At 53.5% G+C, this 20,290-nt stretch overlaps 5 protein-coding genes across 5 annotated transcripts; 2 read left to right on the forward strand and 3 right to left on the reverse strand.

The window, feature by feature from the left end:
- Positions 1-1,044: 1,044 nt before the first annotated feature.
- CGCA056_v006057 (uncharacterized protein) lies at positions 1,045-1,860 on the reverse strand (the record flags this gene model as incomplete). Its single annotated transcript, XM_037321308.1, has 3 exons — positions 1,045-1,115; positions 1,175-1,293; positions 1,355-1,860. The coding sequence occupies 3 exons, from the start codon at positions 1,858-1,860 to the stop codon at positions 1,045-1,047; spliced, it is 696 nt and encodes a 231-aa protein (XP_037179114.1).
- Positions 1,861-3,317: 1,457 nt separating this feature from the next.
- lolP1-7 (Cytochrome P450 monooxygenase lolP1) lies at positions 3,318-4,999 on the forward strand (the record flags this gene model as incomplete). The annotated part of the gene is made up of 4 exons (XM_037321309.1): positions 3,318-3,531; positions 3,582-3,778; positions 3,830-4,831; positions 4,883-4,999. The coding sequence occupies 4 exons, from the start codon at positions 3,318-3,320 to the stop codon at positions 4,997-4,999; spliced, it is 1,530 nt and encodes a 509-aa protein (XP_037179100.1).
- Positions 5,000-5,749: 750 nt separating this feature from the next.
- CGCA056_v006059 (uncharacterized protein) lies at positions 5,750-6,043 on the reverse strand (the record flags this gene model as incomplete). Its single annotated transcript, XM_037321310.1, has 1 exon — positions 5,750-6,043. The coding sequence occupies one exon, from the start codon at positions 6,041-6,043 to the stop codon at positions 5,750-5,752; it is 294 nt and encodes a 97-aa protein (XP_037179101.1).
- Positions 6,044-12,316: 6,273 nt separating this feature from the next.
- On the reverse strand, positions 12,317-13,811 carry CGCA056_v006060 (uncharacterized protein; the record flags this gene model as incomplete). The annotated part of the gene is made up of 3 exons (XM_037321311.1): positions 12,317-12,681; positions 12,733-13,468; positions 13,521-13,811. The coding sequence occupies 3 exons, from the start codon at positions 13,809-13,811 to the stop codon at positions 12,317-12,319; spliced, it is 1,392 nt and encodes a 463-aa protein (XP_037180323.1).
- A 3,696-nt stretch (positions 13,812-17,507) lies between these two features.
- On the forward strand, positions 17,508-18,551 carry CGCA056_v006061 (uncharacterized protein; the record flags this gene model as incomplete). The annotated part of the gene is made up of 2 exons (XM_037321312.1): positions 17,508-17,916; positions 17,977-18,551. The coding sequence occupies 2 exons, from the start codon at positions 17,508-17,510 to the stop codon at positions 18,549-18,551; spliced, it is 984 nt and encodes a 327-aa protein (XP_037180322.1).
- Positions 18,552-20,290: the final 1,739 nt, after the last annotated feature.

The raw sequence follows: 20,290 nt of genomic DNA on the forward strand, positions 1-20,290 counted from the left end.
CGTGACTGGAGAAGGGGGTGGCCGGACCAAAGCGACCCAGATCCAAAATTCGAAAGAGCAAGACCACAACACAAACGAAGGCCACAAAGCCAATCATATTATTGCCGATTTTTGCCCATTACAAAACCACCTGTAGTCTCAAAGACCCCAAGACCCTGGAATGAAGAGGACTAATGCCAGGAGAGCAGCATCTGGCACTTTGCCTCTGGGGGCGAAGCTGATGAGCGTGCCAGGCACCAAGTTGCAACACATGATTTTTCCAGACAGTGCCCTCGACTTCCTGGTGTATCATGGCAGTACCTGAAGCACTTAAAGACGTTCTGACTCCTCGCCAATCCCACAGCATCCAACCACAGCGTCCGTATAAACAGCACTGTTGCTTGCCGGACTGTGTCCCCATAAGCCCACCACATCTCACACCTCTCCTCATGATGACCTTGATTCATGCTTGATTGAAACCTTACATCTTGATATTCCTGGACTTGCTGCCATTGACTGGTCTAGGAAGGCCTCTAAAGGACGTCCTTGTACCGACCGCTTTCGCACCTTCCAGCTGGGGCCCTTCTTCACCACATCACAGAATCACATCGCCTTTCACATGACAAGTGAATACCACACCCATTAGTCTTCTGCCTTCCAGCAAGGGCAGAGAACGGCAGGCGAAGTAAGCTGTTGCATCCTCAGTAAATACCTTACTTTAGGGTGTCAGGGGGAAGGCACAGTCTTGCTCCACAGTCAAAGCCATCACAACAAAACAACAAATCACCAATAGAAGCAAGGAAAGCAGAAATTTGCGGAGAAAAGGACGTCTTTTTTCTGCTTATCAGAAGTCTATGCGCTTTTCAGCCAATGTAGAAAGCCTGGTCCTTGAAAGCCAGGCTCCGAGGGTATTTTCCTTCCTTACCAAACTCCACGCTACGACATGCCCGAAATTCCGAAGAAAGCCAATCTCAAAGTAGTACATCCCCCAAATTCCAATTCCAGTCTCAATCCCCACAAGAAGTGAATCCGCCCAAAAAGAACCAAGATGTGAAGTTGTGACATTCAGGCAGGGACGCGGGTGCCGATCTGGGTGCCACACCACATGGCGCCGCCCTGGTTGCGGATGCCCTCGTCTGCAATAAAAGTCAGCACAAATCCGTGAAGTCAGGCGCGAGGGTGGGAGAAGACATACTGAGAGCAATGGTGGTGCCAATGGTGCCCTTGGCGCCGACAGCGCAGGTGCAGGCCATCTTGACATCGTCAGTGGCAGAGAGAAGCTTGCAGTCGTAGCAAGAGTCGTCAAAGTGACCACTGCAGAAGAATCAAAGTTAGTGATGTTGCAAAAAGCGAGAAGGGAATGGAGTGTACTCACAGGTTGGCCCACTTGAGGTGGCCAAAATCGTTCATCAGGCAGCGGTTGAGCTGCAGCTCGGTCTTGAAGTTCTGATCCATCCAGTCGGGGCAGATGGCGCGAACCGAGTAGACAGGCTTGCCGTTGACGATGCGGTTGGTGAGCATGATGTCGCGGCAGACCTTGGCGAAGGCGCCGAGGACCTCGATATTTCCACCCTGAGGCTTGGAAAGATCCATGACTTCGACGTTGCCGCCCTTGGGCTTGGAGACGTCCATGACTTCGACGTTGCCGCCCTTGGGCTTGGAGACGTCCATGACTTCGACATTGCCGCCCTTGGGCTTGGAAACGTCCATGACCTCAACGTTGCCACCCTGGGGCTTGGACAGGTCCATGACTTCAACGTTGCCGCCCTGAGGCTTGGAGACGTCGAGGAGCTCAATGTTGCCGCCGGGGAAGGGGGCAGCGGAGGTGGTGCCAGCCGCGAAGGCGAGGATGAGGGAGGCGATGGTGGAGGTGAACTTCATCTTGACGGCGACGAAGAGGTGATGGAGGAGTGAGAAAGGTAGAGGATGAAGAGAGAGGTAGGAGACGGAGGGTAGAGGTGGTTGTGATGGTTTGCGAAACAAGTTTGATGTGTGGTTGTGGGGAGGAAGAAGTTGGGAGGGAAGAAGAGAGGGAGGGGTTTTAAAAAGATCAGACTGAGGGTGGCCGTCTGGCTGATTGGGGGCACCGACATCAGATCGAGCAGAGGTGAAGTTGCGATTTCCTGTTTGGTCGTTGTCAGGGCAGTCAGTCACGTGTGTCGACCGCCTCAGGTCGTGGTGAATGCGAAGGTGAGGTGGTGGTGATGCCGATTCGGCCAATCAGGGGCAAGCTTGAAGGTTGGTCCTGAGTACGTACATCGAGCTGGTCTTCTCTTGACCGGGGCAGCCACTAGACAATCAGGATCAGTCTGCAGTATTTTGATCCCACGGCTGTCTTTTACCTCTTTGACAAGCGAGCTTGGAGCTCCCACTTGTCTCCCGGCTTTGGGCAGGCTTCTTGGACGAAGAAGCGCGTAGGCGATGGGTGGTGATGGGATCAGTCTTGTCTTGCTGCCGTTCCCGTTGGAAGTACGTACCGACCCGAGGTCGAGACGGGATACTTGTAGAAGTACTGATGCCGACTACAAGGGCAGCTGAGATCTTTCAGCCAACAAAGGTGTTGTTGCAGGACACTGGAGGCTCAGGACAACCGCTTAAACGCTGAACCACCCATGTCGGTGAATGTTGAGGTCAAACATGGCAATCTCCTCGCTGATGGAGTCCGGCATCATTACTCAGAAAGAGGGTGCTTGCTGGGACTGAATCAACTGCGCCTGCGACGTGACATCCTCTGGGAAGGTCTATGATACCTTCTTTCCTTCAACCAGCATCTGAATTCTCTGGCAAGCCGACAAAGGTGCGATCTCCCATGCTGCAGACAACCTTTCCATGACCCAACGTACGCAAACTCAGTGGTCTCCGACGCCTTGAACATCGCGGGGTAGCTTGTTGCCACGCATTGTGACAGTTTGGCTTACCGAAGGTCTACCTGGACGAACCATTTACTGCCATCTTCTCCTCGATATTGACACCGCAGATCATGACCAACCAACTTCTTCGCACTCCACGGATCGCTTAATTTGTAGGATCTAAACCCTGTCCTCTTGGTCACGCCTGATTGGAAGCGCCTAAGAAAAGATTGAGACTAATGCATCACCTGCATATCCGTCAACGTAGGATCCGGCCCGCCAAAGGGGAGCATGCCGAAGCTGGCTGCTGATGTTTGCTCCAGTCTTGATTGGTGGGCGACTTCGCGAACCCCTGGCTGCATATCTGTTGCTCAGTATCTGCAGCAATGCGGGGAGCGTAGTCATGGATATTTAAGAAGGGCGAGGGCGCCAGATCCTACCTACGCTGCGCCCAGCGAAAGCTGTCCCTTCTGATCGTCATTGTTCAAGATGGGCCTCCTTAGCACGGTTTCCAGCTGGGCGACCCTGCCAGTTCTTGGCGGAGTGATCTGCCTCTACTTCATCATCGACCGACTCGTCGTGTACTTCAAGTTCAGGCACATCCCAGGGCCATGGTGGACAGGTCTCAGTAGCTCTCCTCACAGCAAACACATTATGGGCCCGAGGGTTCATGAGTGGTATGCTGAGCTGAGCGAGAAATACGGTTCGCAACAATCGATCACCTTCATCACGATATCTACTAACCGACGTCAGGCCCAATCGTCCGCATCGCTCCAGGCATCCTCGTCACATCCTCTCCAGACCTCTGGACACACGTGAACAGGAATCCAGCCTACAAGCGCACCGACTGGTACTACCACGCCTGCCGCGTGGAATACCGTCGCGACAATGTCTTCACGCAGACAGACAACGCAAAGCACGATGCTCGCAGGAAGCAAATGGCCCCAGGCGTACACATCCTCCCCCTCAATCCTACTTGTCTCAACCACTGACGAACACAGTACTCCGGCCGCGAGAACCTCGACCTCGAACCCACCATCGACGCGCGCCTAAACGACCTGCTGACCCTCATCCGCACAAAGTACCTCTCCACCGAATCCCGCATCATCCCCATGGACCTCGCCAAGAAAGTCCAATACTTCACCCTCGACGTCATCTCCGACGTCGGCCTCGGCAAGACCTTCGGCATGCTCACCGCCGACGCCGATGTCGACGGCTACCTCCAGTCCGCCGAGCAGGGCCTCACCGCCGCCAGCTTCGCCCTCGCCTTCGGGCTCAGCTGGCTCGCGCAAGCCCCCGTGATCGGGCGCTTTCTCGCGCCCTCGCCGACCGACGACAACGGCTTCGGGCGGATGATCGCGGCGTGCTACCGCGACGTGGACGCGCGCGCGGCGCGAGAGACGGACAAGAAGTCGGACATGCTGGCGTCGTTCATCCGGCACGGGCTGAGCGGGGACGAGCTGCGGAGCGAGGCGTTGGAGCAGATCATTGCCGGGTCTGATACGACGGCAGCGGCGATTCGCGGGACGTTGTTGTTGATTATGACGAATGCGAGGGTGTATGCGAAGTTGCAGCGGGAGATTGACGATGCGGTAAGGGATGGGCTTGCGCCGGCGAAGGGGGAGGGGCTGGTTTCGTTGGAGCAGACGAGGCGGTTGCCGTATCTGCAGGCTGTGATTCGTGAGGCGCTGAGGGTGAAGACACCGGTGGTAAATATCTTTGGGAGAGACGTGCCGGCTGGGGGCGATACGGTCAACGTGGGCGGGGAGAGTGTGTATCTATCGGGAGGAGCTTGTATCGGGTACTCTGCGTATGCGATGCACCACAGCAAGGAAACTTACGGGGAGGACGCGAAGACTTTCCGGCCGGAGAGGTGGTTCGAGGAGGACGAGGGGAAGCTGGCTGCTATGAAGAGCGTCAACGATCTGGTGTTTGGATACGGGAAGTTCTTGTGTCTGGGCAAACCTGTTGCTCAGATTGAGCTTGCGAAGACAATATTCGAGGTGAGTCTACGCAAAGGAGCCAGCGGACGCTTAACTGACTTCACGGCACAGCTATTTCGCAATTTTGAGCTGGCGCCAATGGATCCGGCGCGTCCTTGGAAGGCATATAATGCGATGGGTCTGTTCTTCATCAGCGACATGTGGGTTCAGGTGATGGAAAGGAAGTAGGGACATGGGGTCGCGGTGGATTAGGAGACATGCGAGCAGTCAAGTGTAAGCTTCTCTTAACTCGTTTCGTTCGGTGAAATGCAACGGTAACATAGCTTTGTTCTGGTATGAAAGAAATCTCATGTGTTCTGAGTATTGCTCCGGTCAAGTAAACATCGATCCATCCTGACTCTGCCACAAATCCTCCCTTCCGTAGCCAAATCTCTCTGTTCCTTTTTCCTTCCAGCTTCCTCATACTTTACTTCATCAAACGATCGCCTGTAGACACAAATGTCTCCGTCAGAGTCATACCACAGTCAATAAGTCTCGCTCCTCCCTTGCCCCTGCATGCTGATTCCTTCGACAACTCGCTTAAACCACAAGATATGTTGAAGAAGTTTCACTGCCCACTTGGTAAGAGGATACATTGTAGAAGAAACACAGGTGTCTTCGCTTTTCAGGCCTGGCCTATCCGTCGGAATTGCTCATTTTACGGACGAACCCAATTGATCTCGATGACGTATTCGACATGTTGCAAGCGAGGTCCTGGGCAAAATTTGGTTAGTCAGGCTAGCCAGCATCGAGCAAAGGTTGTCTAGAGCTTACCAAACAACGTGATCTTGATTCGAAGGGTCGCAGAACTAGTAAGTAGGCGAGATCGAGGCCACCGTGTCAAAATGATAATCAAGTGTTGACACAATACCCCGAAGAGATCAATTTCTGGACCATCATTGGCAATCAGAGGTTTTCAGGCGCCTTCACTGCGACTGGTTAGCAACGCAACGTCACAATCAACGGGCAAACAGAATGCTTACCAAACACAATGATCTTGCAATAGCGGATAGCCCTCTGCGGTAAGGAGAGGATTGGAAGAACAGTGGCGCGCCAGAAACAATTGAGGCAAAGGAGTTGTGAATTCCGAACTTGCAATAAGCTGTGGTCAGGATCGCGGACCAAATCTGTTGATGCCGCAGGTTGGAGGTCATGGATGTATTGGAAGATGCAAAGTCCCTCCTCCGTCTCGTGTTCGTCAAAGTAGGTCTCGAGAATAATGTGTGAGGCCATGAGATCCCAGAGCTGTAGACCCAGTCGGGCTCTGAAGACATGGGACAGGAGCTCGAATCGGCGGAAACCGCCGCCGGAAAAGACTTGTTCTGGCAGTTGGACCCCCCCGCCGCAATGAATCAGGAATAGCTCGTGTCTTCTTGCTTTGGGGGGTAACCCAACTGCCGCAAATATTGGCAGCCAGAACAATACTTTGAACTTTTCAAAGTTCACATTTTTCCTGTTCAGTCGCCAGAGTCAGCGTCTGCCTCTGTGATGTTGAGCGAAGGGGGCCACTGACCAAAGGCAAGTTTGGGAGAGGCCCGGCGGCCGGGATGCTTCGGTGAGCAACGAGTCACCGACCGCCGGCCATCAAATTTAGCCATCAAATTTGAACTAAGAATTTGAACAACAGTTCAAAATTCTTGGGGGTGAAGGGAGTCAGTATGCTCCACTGCGGCGCAAGTTGGGTGCGGAGGAAACTCACAACCAAAGCGTTGAAAAAGGTCCGGCGGCCGGGATGCTATCAAGAGCACGGACTCACCGACCGCCGGCCTTAAAATTGACGAAAGGCCTTCGCCTCAATAATTGAAACTGCCCATGACGTCAAGTCAGCATCTCTCGTCTCGCGAGGTTGCGGGGAGTTAGCACTTACAAGCAGAAAAATTGAGACTGGCCCCCGGTCGGGGCGCCAGTAAAGCATGTAACAAAGTAGCGTATGCAAGGAGAAGTACATACGACCATACCCATTGGAAAACTCGGGATCCCGTCCGCTCTCCCATAAGTAATCTCGAGAGACGGCAGAACCGGCCATCAATTTTGAACCAAAAAAATTGAGCAAGGGCTCAAATTGCTCCAAACAACCGAAAGAAGTTTTCGAATCTCGACGGTGGCCGGCCTCCTGTGTAGTCTGGACAGAGAGGTCGCGGCCACCGCCATAAATTGGCGTGAGCATGTCTGAGCCGGCCGGCGGCCCCGGAACGTAATCTTGGAACCAGCCCAAGTCGCTGCCCCGTAAAGGCTGCAGAGGAAAGTACTGAAAGAAACTTCCAAAGGGCAGGCGAACGGTAAGCAACCCGAAGGCTGGCCGCAAATTGTTTGGTGAGCAGTTGGAAAAGGCCGGGAGGCCCGGGCCGGAGATTGGAAGGGGGAGTTGTTCGCCCGGGCCCCGGCAGTAGGGCGCGGTTTTCGGAGACGGCGCTTCCTCATTCGAACTGCGGAGGACGAAGTTACTCATCGTTCAAGAGACAAGGGAGCAGCATATCTGGACAGCTTTGAGTTTTCAAAGAAGACACATGACACAAGGGCAAGATCCACACTCGAGACTTGAGGTGACACAACAGCCAAGAGACAAACAAATATCGGAAGCAAAGTAGAGAATTGGATGCGAGACATACCTTGTTGAAGTCAAATGACTCCATGAAGGTCACAATGGACTCCAATTCCATTGACGAGGCCTGGGGGAGGACCTTCAATGGGCCTTCGTTAGGCTGGCCCTCCCCGGCCATTCAAACGGCCGTCCCAGAAAGAGCCAAAGCACCATCGTGATGCAGACCTTCTGGCATTGTCTTCGGAAGAGGAAGCCAAAAGCGCAGAGATTTTTGATTACCGCCTCATCGCCGTCAAATAAGGTATTCGAGAGCCTGAGCAATTTCAAAAGTCAGCAAAGGATCACTCGAAAGAGTATGAGCTGAAAAATGAGGCAAAAGTAAGCCGACGGGTCTGGCACTTGCCAGAAGCCCAGAATGTTGCCGACGGAGCAGAAGCACGAGTAGAAATCTCCATTTGGACTGCCTTGGAGCAGAATATTAGAATGGTGTTGCGAATGCTGAGGCTGATGAGACTTACCCCGAGGCTGAGCGCACTGTACTTTCCCGCGGTGTTTGGGCCATAGCAGACGTTTCAGACGTCCCAAAAGAAAGCCCGTGTAGGAAATTAGATCGGGGGATCATCATGACAAAGCCTGGCTGAAAATACTCTTCTCGTGCTTCGAGGCAGTACTGGGAGGTTTCCCAGATATGGTGGTCTGACTTGGCTGGAGTATCAAGGGAGCGGAAGAGGCAGGAAATTTTGGTTTGCTCCGTGCGAGGGGAGGACGACGGGCTCCACGTGATCAGACGGCCTTTGACCGCCTGATCTCGCTCTGGACTTTGGGACCGAAGGCACCAGACCAGCTGAAAGGAAAAAGAGCAGCGGGGGCAGGAGCGGTGCTGGGCATGTGACACCTGGTAAAATCGACAACTTGAACGGAGAAAGCGAGGAAAATTGGGCTTGGGTGGTGAAAAGTGTGAAGAGATTTTGGCCTCTGGGACAACTTATACCAATGGCAGGAACGAGGGGAATGACAAAGGAAATGAAGCCATCCACCAAGACTGCTGATGAAATTTGGGAGAGGGGTGGATAGCTGGGAAGAAAACAGGAAATAACGAATACTCACAGCTTCAGAACAATAATCCAAAAGACTGAAACATTGCTTTCCTTCCAGGCTTCAAGGCAAAAGATGTGATGAAAGAAGGATGCTCAAGTGGCCTGCCACTAAGGGCTGAAGACCCATTGTTGTTGTTGTGATAAGATGTGAAAGTGAAAGTTGTTGAATTGTGGTGGAGGAGAGAAAGAGTCAGAAGATCTGGGGTGGAGGGTGGGGATATTTATCCTCCGAGAAGGTGACGGATGTGCGAGACGACGGACGAAGACGCAGAGCCTGGGGCAGATGCGTCAGAGGAGCAAGAGAAGGAACAACGGCTAGCAGCACTAGGGGCCCGATCTTCAGCGCACCTTCTATCAAAGAAGCAAATAAATCTCAACTCAGGGGGCTTTCTAATGTGGCAATCAGGCGAGAGTCCTCATCCAGAGAACTTGATTTTAGCATGCCTCTGGTATCCCTACTCAAAGGCACCCAAATGATAAATCGACCCTGCCATGAGATTTTCAAGGTAGTTCCTGTCAAGATAGATCTAAGCACGCACTGGGTAAATTTGGAGACTGCGAGGCCATTCCCAACTCAACCCATGGCTGTATACGGACAGGAAAGGCAGGCACAGCGTTGTTCACCTGGTATTGGAGTAAGGAACCATGCAACCTGATCTAGTACCAAGTCGTGCTCATACCACAGGCTGAGAAATGGGAATAGACAAACATGGCAATTACGATGGGCAGCCTGTGACTGGCGAACGGCTGATGAGCCAGCTTCCAGATGGCCTCCGCATCTCCTCTGTCTGGGCTGATCTAAGAACGAACCCGCGACAAATCAGATCGGGAGATCCTTAGCTTCATGAAACGGTTCGATCTAAGAATCATCGGTACTTTACTTAATGCGTGGCTGGGATAGCTAAAGGCTCTGTATCCCTACCTGAGACTTTAGGTGACCTCACCTCACGCGGAAGGCACCTACTTATGGCAGTTGCCTCGGCCCTTCCGTCACGAGGTTTCCGGTCGTAGATCGAGTAAGTTTGGCTCAGTGGTTTAAGGCCGGCCGGCCACCTTTACTGCCCAAGTCACGCGACACTCTCGCAGACCCTTTTTGTAGTTCGGATGTTCGAAACACACGTCCTCGATCTCTTCTCCTTTTTCTTATGCATAGGGTTTCAGCTCCTTGCTTTTGCTACCGTCGGCGCGCTGTATGAGGAGATAACGAAGGGTACAGAAAATTAGTACTTATGAGAACAGGATAATGGTCATTACATTTTAAAGGTTCCTAGGTCCTTCAACATTTGCCATTAAGCAGTGCAAACCAGCCAGAGCAGTTGCAGTGGTCTTGTTACTGACAACACGCCTTCTTAAGTCTTGCTGTCCGCCTTTTGCTCTCGAATGCTATATATTGACTGTTTTCTCGCTTGGAAGCGAGTGAAGCTTTCCTGAATTGAGAGCTCAGCCTAGCAAGATAGGAGACCGTTCTAGTCCAGCGCCTTTCATTTCTCCATCCCACGACAATCCCGGCTTGAGTTTGATGTACCCCGACGCAATCCTCTCATACACCTTTCGACCATCTACTGCCGAGTCCGTTTCCACTTGAAACAGCCCATGAGCATACTCGCTCTCGTCACCCCAGCGTGCGAGAGACATTGGACAGAACACCGCCTTAGCGTCTGCCCCACCATTACGGTCCAGGGATACGGCACAGTCAAGAACATTGCGGACCAGGTCATCGGAGTGATCGATGATAAACGTATGATCGCAGTCTTGTGGTTCATTGCTTTCAGGTCGACATATGATCGTGCCCCTGATATGAAAGACACTGAGCTCGAGCAATAACGATGGCAATATGTGGCCCTCAGCTACATTTTGGAGCGGCTCGAAAAACCCATCTGCACTGGCCAAAGGCGCATGCGAGTATTTATAAGCCCAAAACGCATCTGTGGACAAGACTGTGCGATGCTCAGAAGCCCAACTCCAGCTCGGAATGCGGAGCCTCTTTCTGATCTCCAAGCTCTCGTCACTGCCATGGAAAGGCGTCCCGAAACCGTCCCACATGAGACTGAACGGAATTGACTTCCAAAAGTGGCCCACAATACACTTGTCCTTTGTTGCCGTTTCCATCAGCGAAGCCACTGCCGACATCGCCACCAGCTTATCCTTCTCCGGGCACGTAAGCCTTCGCCCAGAATAGTCCATTACTAGTCCGAACCAGGTGTCATACAAATTGGCCGAGTCAGACGTGATAGGGACGAAGGAAGATCGGAGACCCAGGCTGCGATCTGGGAGTGATGCTGTACCCGACGGCAACGATTCGCATGCGTGCGGGATCTGTCTGCAGCTCCAAAAGAGTTCACCCTCGCCAAACCCTAGTACGCGTGGGGGGAGCATTCTCTCTTGCAGCGCCCATGCCCGTGAGCCAAGAGGCTGGTCGTACAAGACATTATTGAAATGTTGCGAGGAAAAGACTGCACACCTCTTGCTCTCCGCAGCTAAATCATTCTCATCGAAGATTCCGGTGGTGTTGATTTCGAACGGTGTCATGAACTGCACATCAGGCCCGTAAATGACGCTGTCTTGCGGCGATCTAGCTCTGTCCAGAGACAGGCATATGGCAGAGTTTGAGTAGACGAATTTCATCCTCGAGGACTCGAATGTCCAGTCGTCATTGCTTCTAGCGCCGTCTTGAATGATGCAGAGACTGTCAATCCAGATGTATTGGATGCCCAACTCCTGGACAAACCCGATCGCCTCACGAAATGCGACCGGAAGTGCAATGTTTGGGATTTCAGATCGAAACATGTCGCCAATGTTTGAAGTTGTGAGTCGTGGAAACTCATAAGGAGGCGGGCCCCAACAATAACTCAGTGTAGCGTAGGCAGCGGTTGGTTTCTCTACCTCTGTCAAGATCAGCTGTAGACCAGTTGCCCTGATCTTGAGTAACCGTGTAGGAAACGTGCCCGTGTGGTTGGGGTTCCCGCACTCCTGGTGCGTCTCTGAACAAAGACGCATCCATCGACGAGCAGTCTCCAACGACTCGGAGACTTGCAGTGTGCCATTTCTTGTGCTAATGGATAACTCCATGATTGAAGAACGGATAGGAATCAGAGTGAAGTGTTGTTCTGCCCACCTCTTTTGGTGATCTTCAACTTCGAAGTGAAGATCGAGGTGCATCGGAGTATTGTGCGGTGGACCGGAAATTGTGTACGTCCATTGCAACGAGGCCCATCTTCCGACCGGGGAATTTCTCCTGCTCCAGAGTAGCTCCTTGCAAATGGGACAGCCTTGAGCAACCGAATTCTCCAGTGATTTTGAATTGGGATGATGAGGGCCCTTGAGTCCCTGGAAGATCGGAACGCAGTAATCGCAAAGCATCGCGACGAGACGCACAAACCTGCCGTGCCAAGCCAAAAGTCCAGATGCGGTCTTGGAGGATGATCGACCAAAAACCCGCGAAAGAATTTTAGGAATCAGGCTGTTCTCATGCGGTGTGTCCTCCAGTGGAGACTTGGCAGCACTCATGAGCTGCATGACAAGGGTGCGCGCCCTCCAATTCCGATGCGCGGACGTCTGCTGCTTGCCTGATTTCATCCCGGTACGCTGGCCTAATTCGAAGGAGACCAAGCCCTACAACTTTCCGCAAGTCTAGGCAGATCTTCCCTCTTAGTAATGTTAACAAGCTTTGCTTGACATTATCAATACTCGAGCCCGATAAGAATGATTGTGCTCCAAGCATAACTGATTAAATTCACGGCTGAGGATGACATCGATTTTCCTCCTGCACCGGCAGTACACAGTAGTACTGTGCTTCGAATTACAAGACTAAATGCGTTCCATCAATTCTGTTGCGAGCACTCGTCACCAAGTCGCCTGAGTGACCAACTAGAAGTACAAAAACAAGAAGCTGCATAGAGATGCGAAGCCGAGACCAAGAGATGGAGCCATACCACTCGCTGCATCAGGCTTTGCTGTTGAAGTGACGACAAAGCCTGGGGAGGTAGAGGTAGGCGAGGTATCATTCTGCTGCAGGATGTAGATCTCGCCAGTGCTGTCGGAAGTCATGAAGAGTCTGTTCTTGGAGTCCCAGGCGAGGCCGACCGGTCGGAAACATTGATCGGGACAAGTACTGAGATCCTTGTTGTACATGATGTTCTTGAGGGTATCAGTCGAGTCACTGCTGGCAATAGGTTCGCCCTTGGCAAACTCGACAGCGGTCAAGGCATAACCGACGGGTTCAGGACGGTTGTCTGCGAATTGATTAGCACGCTGCTTGGGTATTTGGCGAGTGTTTAACTTACAGCTGCCGCGGAAGGACATGAAAGCATGAGAGCCGTCCTTGTCAAACTTGAGGAAGACGGGAGAAGTGTGCGACTGAAAAGTCAACCGAGGAGCGATGTAGTCTTTATGGCAGCGAGTGTCATTCATGGTAGTGTTCTGTTCCATCGAAAACTGGTCCCCGACCTTTAGAGAATTGTTGAGGGGGATGCTGGTGTCCCAAACGGCAAAGCAGCGAGGGTAGCCGTAGTTTCCAGCTTCGGTCTCGTTCGCGACGGTGCCAAGCAGGTTCAACTCTTCACCAGGGTTATTGTCGTGGATGTCGAAACCGTTGCGGGTAATATCGTCAATAGAATTGTCCATCGCCCAGATCTTGCCCGTTGCGGGATCTTCGGCGACAGCAACGGCGTTGCGAATGCCCCAGCCCAATAGCTTGCCGTCGATATTGAAGTCAAAGGGGTCATTGCCCACCTTGCTCAGGTCGAAGGCCTTGACTTGGGCATGGCCAGATGAACTATCCAGAGCATCGACATCGAAGTTCTCATCGACACCACGGGAGACAACAAGCCAATTCTTGGACGCCTGTGACATGACGAGGGTGCGTGTCGTTTGGTCATTGTTCGCCATGTTGTCGATAACAACGGCAGGCTCTGCGTTGACAGTGCCGGCCTGTTGGTCGTAGGCCCATGCGAGGACCTGAGAGACCGAAGAGGCATAGATAGTCTTGCCATCTTCAGAGAGAGCCATGCCGTGGGTCAACTAGATGAAACGTCAGCGATTGGACTTTAATTCAAGTTGATGCTGGCCGTACGCGGGTATTGTTGATCATGAGCTTGCTTCCGGCAAGCGTGAGACAGGTCCCGCCATTGTCCTTGAAGGTGACATGGTAAACGCCCACGGCGGCGTCGAGAACAAGCAGCGCACCCTCGCCGTCGACATGGATAGTCCGTGGCTTCTTATAACCATTCGCAACCAGCTGTGCCTGCCAGCCTGCGGCGACCTGAGGAGGCGTGTAGCTTGGTACGATCACGTCGGCGCACGTTTGCGCGACGGCGGCCGTAGCAGCAGCAGCCACCAGGGCAACGTGTTGTAGACCCTTCATGACGAGCAATCGAAGCAGTCTACGAGTTGCTGCCCCTCCTTAGCTCAATAGATCCAGAGGCACTTGGGATTTGTAGGCGGCGGAAGACAAAGGACAAGGCTTCAGATATGGGCGTAAGCTGGGCGGCTGGAATCCCACGCGACGAGTAGCGAGGTCTCGACCGACAGGCTTTCAAGGTAAGCCAGCGCCAACTCCGCTTAAAAAGACACTGGCAGATGGCTCGTGGATATCCCCCTCTCCGCCAGGCAAGAGGTCGAGATGCCTGCGGGGAGACGATCCTGTGTGCTTCCTTGGAGCTTAGAGCTCTTTTAGCGCAATGGGGAACGGCGGCTGAGAGGCGGGCAACAGGCCATGACCCACGGGTTGGGGGAATGGCGAATGGTGGGCGGTGGTGGCCGATGATTGACGAGCTTGTGCCTCTGAGATGCATATCTGCCCATGTTGGACCCTTCGAGTGGCCCCATGGCGTCGGAATTGCTTTGGTCGCTCGCTTCGTGGGATGGTCGTAGTGGCAGTCGAGCAGCGGCAGTTGGTGATGCCATCATGAAAAAATGCCAAGAACGTGGGCTTGGAGCCGAGAGCCGTGCAGTTGAACCATTCCGATGCTGTGCCAGGTGGCCAGCAAAAAGACACTCCTGGAGCGGAACATGGCCGTCACTCCGCTCAAAGGATCGTGAGGGGCTGGGACCGATTCGGCGCGGGTGCAGGATGGCGGAACGGCGGTTGGGCTGATTGGTACATGCAATGGCGTTGCGGTTGCATTAAGCTGTCAGACTTGGGCGAGAAGACGCACATTTGCGGTCGAGACGGCACCAAAAAAAATGTGGGGGAATAAGCATGCAAGACAGCATTAGCTGCATCTTGTTCGGTGGAAACGCGAGGGTCCCACGTCCCGATGGCGGCCGAACGAGGCAGGTCGCTGGTTGACTTGAGGCTTTGGCCCTGGTGCCGACGACTGCGAGGAGGGGCATTGAGGATGACGACGAGGCTCTCGAGGTTTGGCATCGAGCTGAGGGGCCGATGCGAAGATGCTCCTGCGAATAGCGAGCGAGGACCTCATGGAAGAAACCTCAGAGACATCGTCAACAAGCGAGGGCGTCATCGCTTGTCTCTCTGTCTCTTTGCGGCTGGGTGCAGCTGAATGTTTCGTGGCGCCAAATTAGGCTCCCCGCCGCTGCTAGCCCGGGATGTTATTTGATGGTTCCTGAATGGTGTCTCGGCGGGTGTCTGGTAGCGTCCAAGGATGCGGGATCTTGTTCATGGAAGTTGATGGAGGTGGTGGTGGTGATGGCGACGGGACGTGTCCGAGTTTGTTGGAGGCGACGAGGGGAAAAGTGTGTGTAGTGGTGCATCAACGCATTGCAGGAAGGAACAGTGGTGGGTGGCCCCTACCCGAAAAGTGTGGGAAGGAACCCAGGGGCCCTTCCTTCCGCTGTGTTGTGGCCGGCGCATTTCCATGCCCGTTTCTGTCACTCAAACATCACCAGATCCAATTCGCGAAATCTTCACTTTTACGACACAGCATCCACATGGCCTGGATCAGCGAGCTGCTCGCCCAGATCGACAGTTCGATGGTCACAAAGCCAAGCCTGGCCGTTTGGCAACCAAGTCCCAAGGGAGCAGAGCCAAGAGCCAAGGGCCTTTTGTTTCTGGATTCCTTCTTCGCCCTCGAATTGACCAACCACCGAGTCTTCTCCTTTCACGCTGCGAGCCATCGCAATCGCAATCGCAATCATCCCACCTCTTCGAACTTCAGCCAAGTCAGTCAGCGTGTCGTGCAGCTGCCTCTGACACAGTTGCGGGCATGCGATCCGGCTAGACTTTCCTGGGCGGTTACACAACCTGGTTCGTCCAGAGGGCAACCCCAGGGCATCCTCGACGTTCGCAATGATGGGATGAATCAATCATCAAGCGTCAATCGAGCAGATGGGCGTTCCCCCCCCGCTGCCTGTCATCTCGAAATATCCCGAAACGTCCCTCAAGATCCCTTCCAGAAGCCACTTCGACGGTACGGTACGAGCGTCAGTCCCATGTCATTGGTGACATTGCGCTAGGCGATCGCATCCCGAGGACGGCGGCGATGGCTTTGGAACGACCAGAAACAGCCCTCTGAAGACACTAAACACAGGCGGACACCTTGTCGCCCGAGCTGATTTCGCGCAAGACATTGGCTGCGCAGACTGCTTAGGGTGGAGGGCAGGGCTTGCTGGCCACCCCCGCATTCGAGTCTACCGCAATCCGTGGCCCCGACCCTATCGCCATGTTCCCTGTCGCCGTCGTATCGCCCCTCCATGCCGAATCCAAAGAGCCAATCCTTGGCGTTCCATTGCCTGTCGCCAGTCCCGGCCTGGGGGCTTCAGTCGCTGTCTGCCCAGGAAAATGTGCGACTGGTGTTGTGTGCGGCTTGCCCGAGCTAAAATCAGCGCACAGGCTTTGGCGCGGCCTGGTTTGAGCTGCCAGATGGATGTCAAGAGTCAAGACACGAACACTCATTACAGCGAGACGAGATGAAAAAGACTAAAGTGCATCGTTCAACATGCGGTGGACGGGACAAAACCGGCAATCAGTCACGACCACGGCAATGCGGCAATGGAAACGCAACGGTTCAACGGCGAGGTCTGCGGCGGCATCGCGCGAAGGGCTCTGATCATTCGTCTACATCGAACCGTCGACATGCCGTGAGACATGTGCCCAGAAACGCCAATACCGCATCGACAGGGGCATTCTAAGTTCGACCACCAGCACCCAAGAAATACCAAGAGCAATACTGGAGCTTGCCGAGACAACAACGTGCTCGTCGACTCGTCCAAGCCGTCCAAGCTCCCACCACAAGACCCCCGAGACCCTCTTGGTGCCTCTGAGCCCATTACTCAACCTATCACCAGTCTCCTTGGCAGTCTCCGCCCATTATCAACCGGTTGCCACGCTGCCGTGCCATGCCCGCGATTGTCTCTTGCCAAGCATGCGCCCTCACGCCCAGAATCCTCCTCATTGGTGCCGATGCCAGCGCCGCGTCTCGCCAAAGACCTTGGGAGCGGGACAGGCGGAGCACAAGAAGCAAGCCCATTCCACCTGATTCACTCCATTTCAGCGCCCATATGCCCACGGTAGCCCACCGCCGGCCGTCACTATCGTCTGCTTCTTCTCTGCCAGTTTTTTTCTCGCTGCTGCTACGGACACTGTTGCTGCTGCTGCCGCTGCCGCCAGCCACCCCAAGCACCCAAGCATCCAAAGCCCGAAGCCAAGAGAGCCTTTGCCTGCTTTGCCTAGCCCTGCTTGCTTGGAGCACGCAGTAATAGCTGCACGAGAGGGACAGGCCACCGCCAGATGCCCCTCCATTTTCCTTTCGTATGACGCGTTGCGAGTCCCCCAGCCGGCAATCATCCGCTCCTGCTGGGTCCCATCTCTCCGCTCCCTTGCTGCCGCTTATTATTTCAGGCCCAGCAAGGTACGGCTGCATTTCGTCCTAGGGGTTGGTTCATCAGTCGATCTGCTCTGTTTTTTTTTCCTCCTCGGTTGTCGCTTCGTCTGTTAAGACGTCCCGTGTCGAGCTTCTTCACCATCCCCGATTCCTATTTTTTTGCGACGGACGATAGACGGAATAGTGGCACGGCATACCACACGAAGGCCGAATGCCTCCTCCCCGAACACGACGTCTAAGCTCCTCCGGCCTTTGACCCACGCAGAGTCCAGACCATGTTCTCAAATACACGACTCCTCCTGTCAGCACTTGCTGCGACAACATTACTTGCGACATCATCCGCCGTCGCCATCGAAGCTCGACAAGGCCCCGGCCCCGTCAACGAATGGATCACCGTCGATGAGGAAGGTCAACCAAAAACCATCACACCATCAGTCGTCACCAGCAATGGCGCTCGCACTACCCTCAGCCCGCCGCCGTACTCGCTTACTGGCAGCGTCTTCACCGTCACCGCGACCAACGGTGCTCTCACAACAAGCACCGGCGTGCCTCCGCCGCCGCAAGCCAGCAACACGTTAGGATTTGGAGGAGTATTTTCCGTATGCAACAACAACCCGGGCACCGACGCTCCCTTCTGCCAGCCGCGACGTGGTAGTACTCTGCACGTGGAGACAACGTACTACAGTAAGCTTAAATCAAGTCTGAGTCGCGGCCCCTCCCCCAACTAACCTTTTCTCCCTCTAGTCACCTGGGACACTACCTTCTTCGAGGACCCAAACACGCCAATTGGAATCGTCGGGTATGATGTCAGTAACACCGGAAATATGGATGCGGCACCCGCATTCTCCGTAACAAATATCCGCGGCGGCGATGGATGGGCGTATTGGACCCCACGCGTCGGCGATCTCGAAGAGAAAGACTCGAACAACATGACCCTCATCCTCATGTACAACGACCCCATCACAGACGAGCAGCAGAACGTCACCGGTCCTGTCTTCACCATCCGCCCAGCACTCGACATCGATGGCAGCTCCAGCTCAAGTCCGAACCTAGTCGCCATCATACTCCCCGTCATCCTAATCACTCTAGCCATCGTTGGCGTAATGCTCTGGCTATGCTTCCGCCGACGCCGCCGTCACGCGGCCGCCGCTGCCGCAGCAGCAGCGAAATACCACGAAACCGTCGCCGGTCCGCCAAAAAGCCGCGGACTGAAGAACGACGCGAATATCCAACTCGAACCAACGAGTCCACCGCCCCACTCGCCCGGGCGGAATGTTTTCCAGGAGGAGGTGCGTAGGCAGGAACGGGAACGAACTTAAAACTACTTCTTTTGGGAACTGCAATGACTGATGGTAATGACTTCAAAAGGCCCTGTCCGATGAGAAACGTCGCCATCGGACGTCATGAGACTCGCGCGGTGACGTCTTTCCGGCGATGTTCTTTTTACAACAATACCCTTATCGGGGGAGATAATGACCAAATATCACGAATCAAAATATGGACGCCATGCGTCCCCCTTCAACGTTCAACTTCAACGCTCCCATGGTCGTGAGTCTTGGATGATGTGTGCATGTCAGGAGAAGCAACCCACCCCAGCGACTCGAATTGAGCATTTCGAACCCCAGCTCGACAATCAGATTCAAGAGTGACTGAAGACCCTCAACTGCATTTGCCCCGCGAAACGTACAGCGATGTTGTAGGTATTGAGGTTCAAATCTACAAGACAGAAGAAACAAGCCGAACATCGTGCTGCACACTGACGTTGACCTTCCATCAACGAGCAACGACGAAAAGCAGCTCTGGGTAGCCCTCGTACTTGACCCCTTGCCTCTGAAGTTCTCAATTCCATCTACCAGCATAACTACACCTGACTACACACTACTCCGCTGCGAAAATCTAATATTTCAAACAATCCGCTACCCAGTCCTTCATGTTGATCACATTTTTCAATGTCTAGTGAAAACAATCTTTGTCGTACTAGGGCTGAGCTGCAAATAAGTAAACTGCATGCACTCAGTTGATCCTTAACACCTCTTTTGCCGACCTAGACGCCAGCTTCTTCCATTATTTCATCCAACTGGGCCATATAGTATTCCAAAGACCCTCGTTTCGGCTTGACTTTGTCATAAGCTTTATTTCCATCTCCATCCTCGTCACCAACTTGGAGATCGATTCCCAGGCGTCTAATCCCCCGCAAATTGTCTTCCGTCAGGGGTTGCGGTTCATTCAGCTCTTCTAAAACTTGAACCATTCTATCTTTCCAATACGTCCCCATGAATTCAGAAAAGCTGCAGCTCATTTCCACAAGTTTAGCTTCGAACTCCGGTAGCAGTTCATGCAATTTCTCAATAGCCCGCGAGTCTTCTTCCAAGAACTCTTGGATATCTTCGTCGTCGATGTGTCTTGGTTTGCCTTCGGAAAGACAGCAAGTGTGATGAATTGACAGGGATCTAAACGTTGCCATTCGCACTAGCGCCAACTGGAGATCGTTAGGCACATCCCCATGTCCCTTTGTGACCTGGGCGATTCGGTTCGAAAGCAAGTCCAGTCCTTGTCTCCACTGAGACGAACGATATCGGACCATCCTTTTGCATAACTTGGAATACGGATGACAACCGTAAGGCGCACATTCGCATATACATTCGTCTTCAGACGGGAAGTCATACGACAACTGTAAGTATTCTTTGACTTTGATCATCATCCGAAAGTCTTCTTTTCTGTACTCAGGTCGTCCGAGAATCCCAAATGAATGATGCGTAGTCGTAAAACCCGACACGGAGTCTGGGACCTTGCGAGTTGGGTCCGCACCTAGCCTGACGAGATTCATAAACGTCAGTGGTCTTGTGCTGATCATTAATGGCGTTCTCCCAGTGGAATCTGGCTCATCTACCTCTCCGAAACCATGGGATCGAGCCATATTCAGGAGATGTATTGTATCCGTATCGGTTCGTGAAGCGCTGATCAGGTGGTACAGTGACCACCGATTCTTGCTGTCGAAATAACGCACAACTTGTGTCTGAAGCCGCTGCGGCACTTGAACATCCCTTTTCTCCAATGC

The sequence above is a fragment of the Colletotrichum aenigma genome (genome assembly GCF_013390185.1).
Source record: "Colletotrichum aenigma strain Cg56 chromosome Unknown KSG_Cg56_contig04, whole genome shotgun sequence".
Classification (NCBI taxonomy): Eukaryota; Fungi; Ascomycota; class Sordariomycetes; order Glomerellales; family Glomerellaceae; genus Colletotrichum; species Colletotrichum aenigma.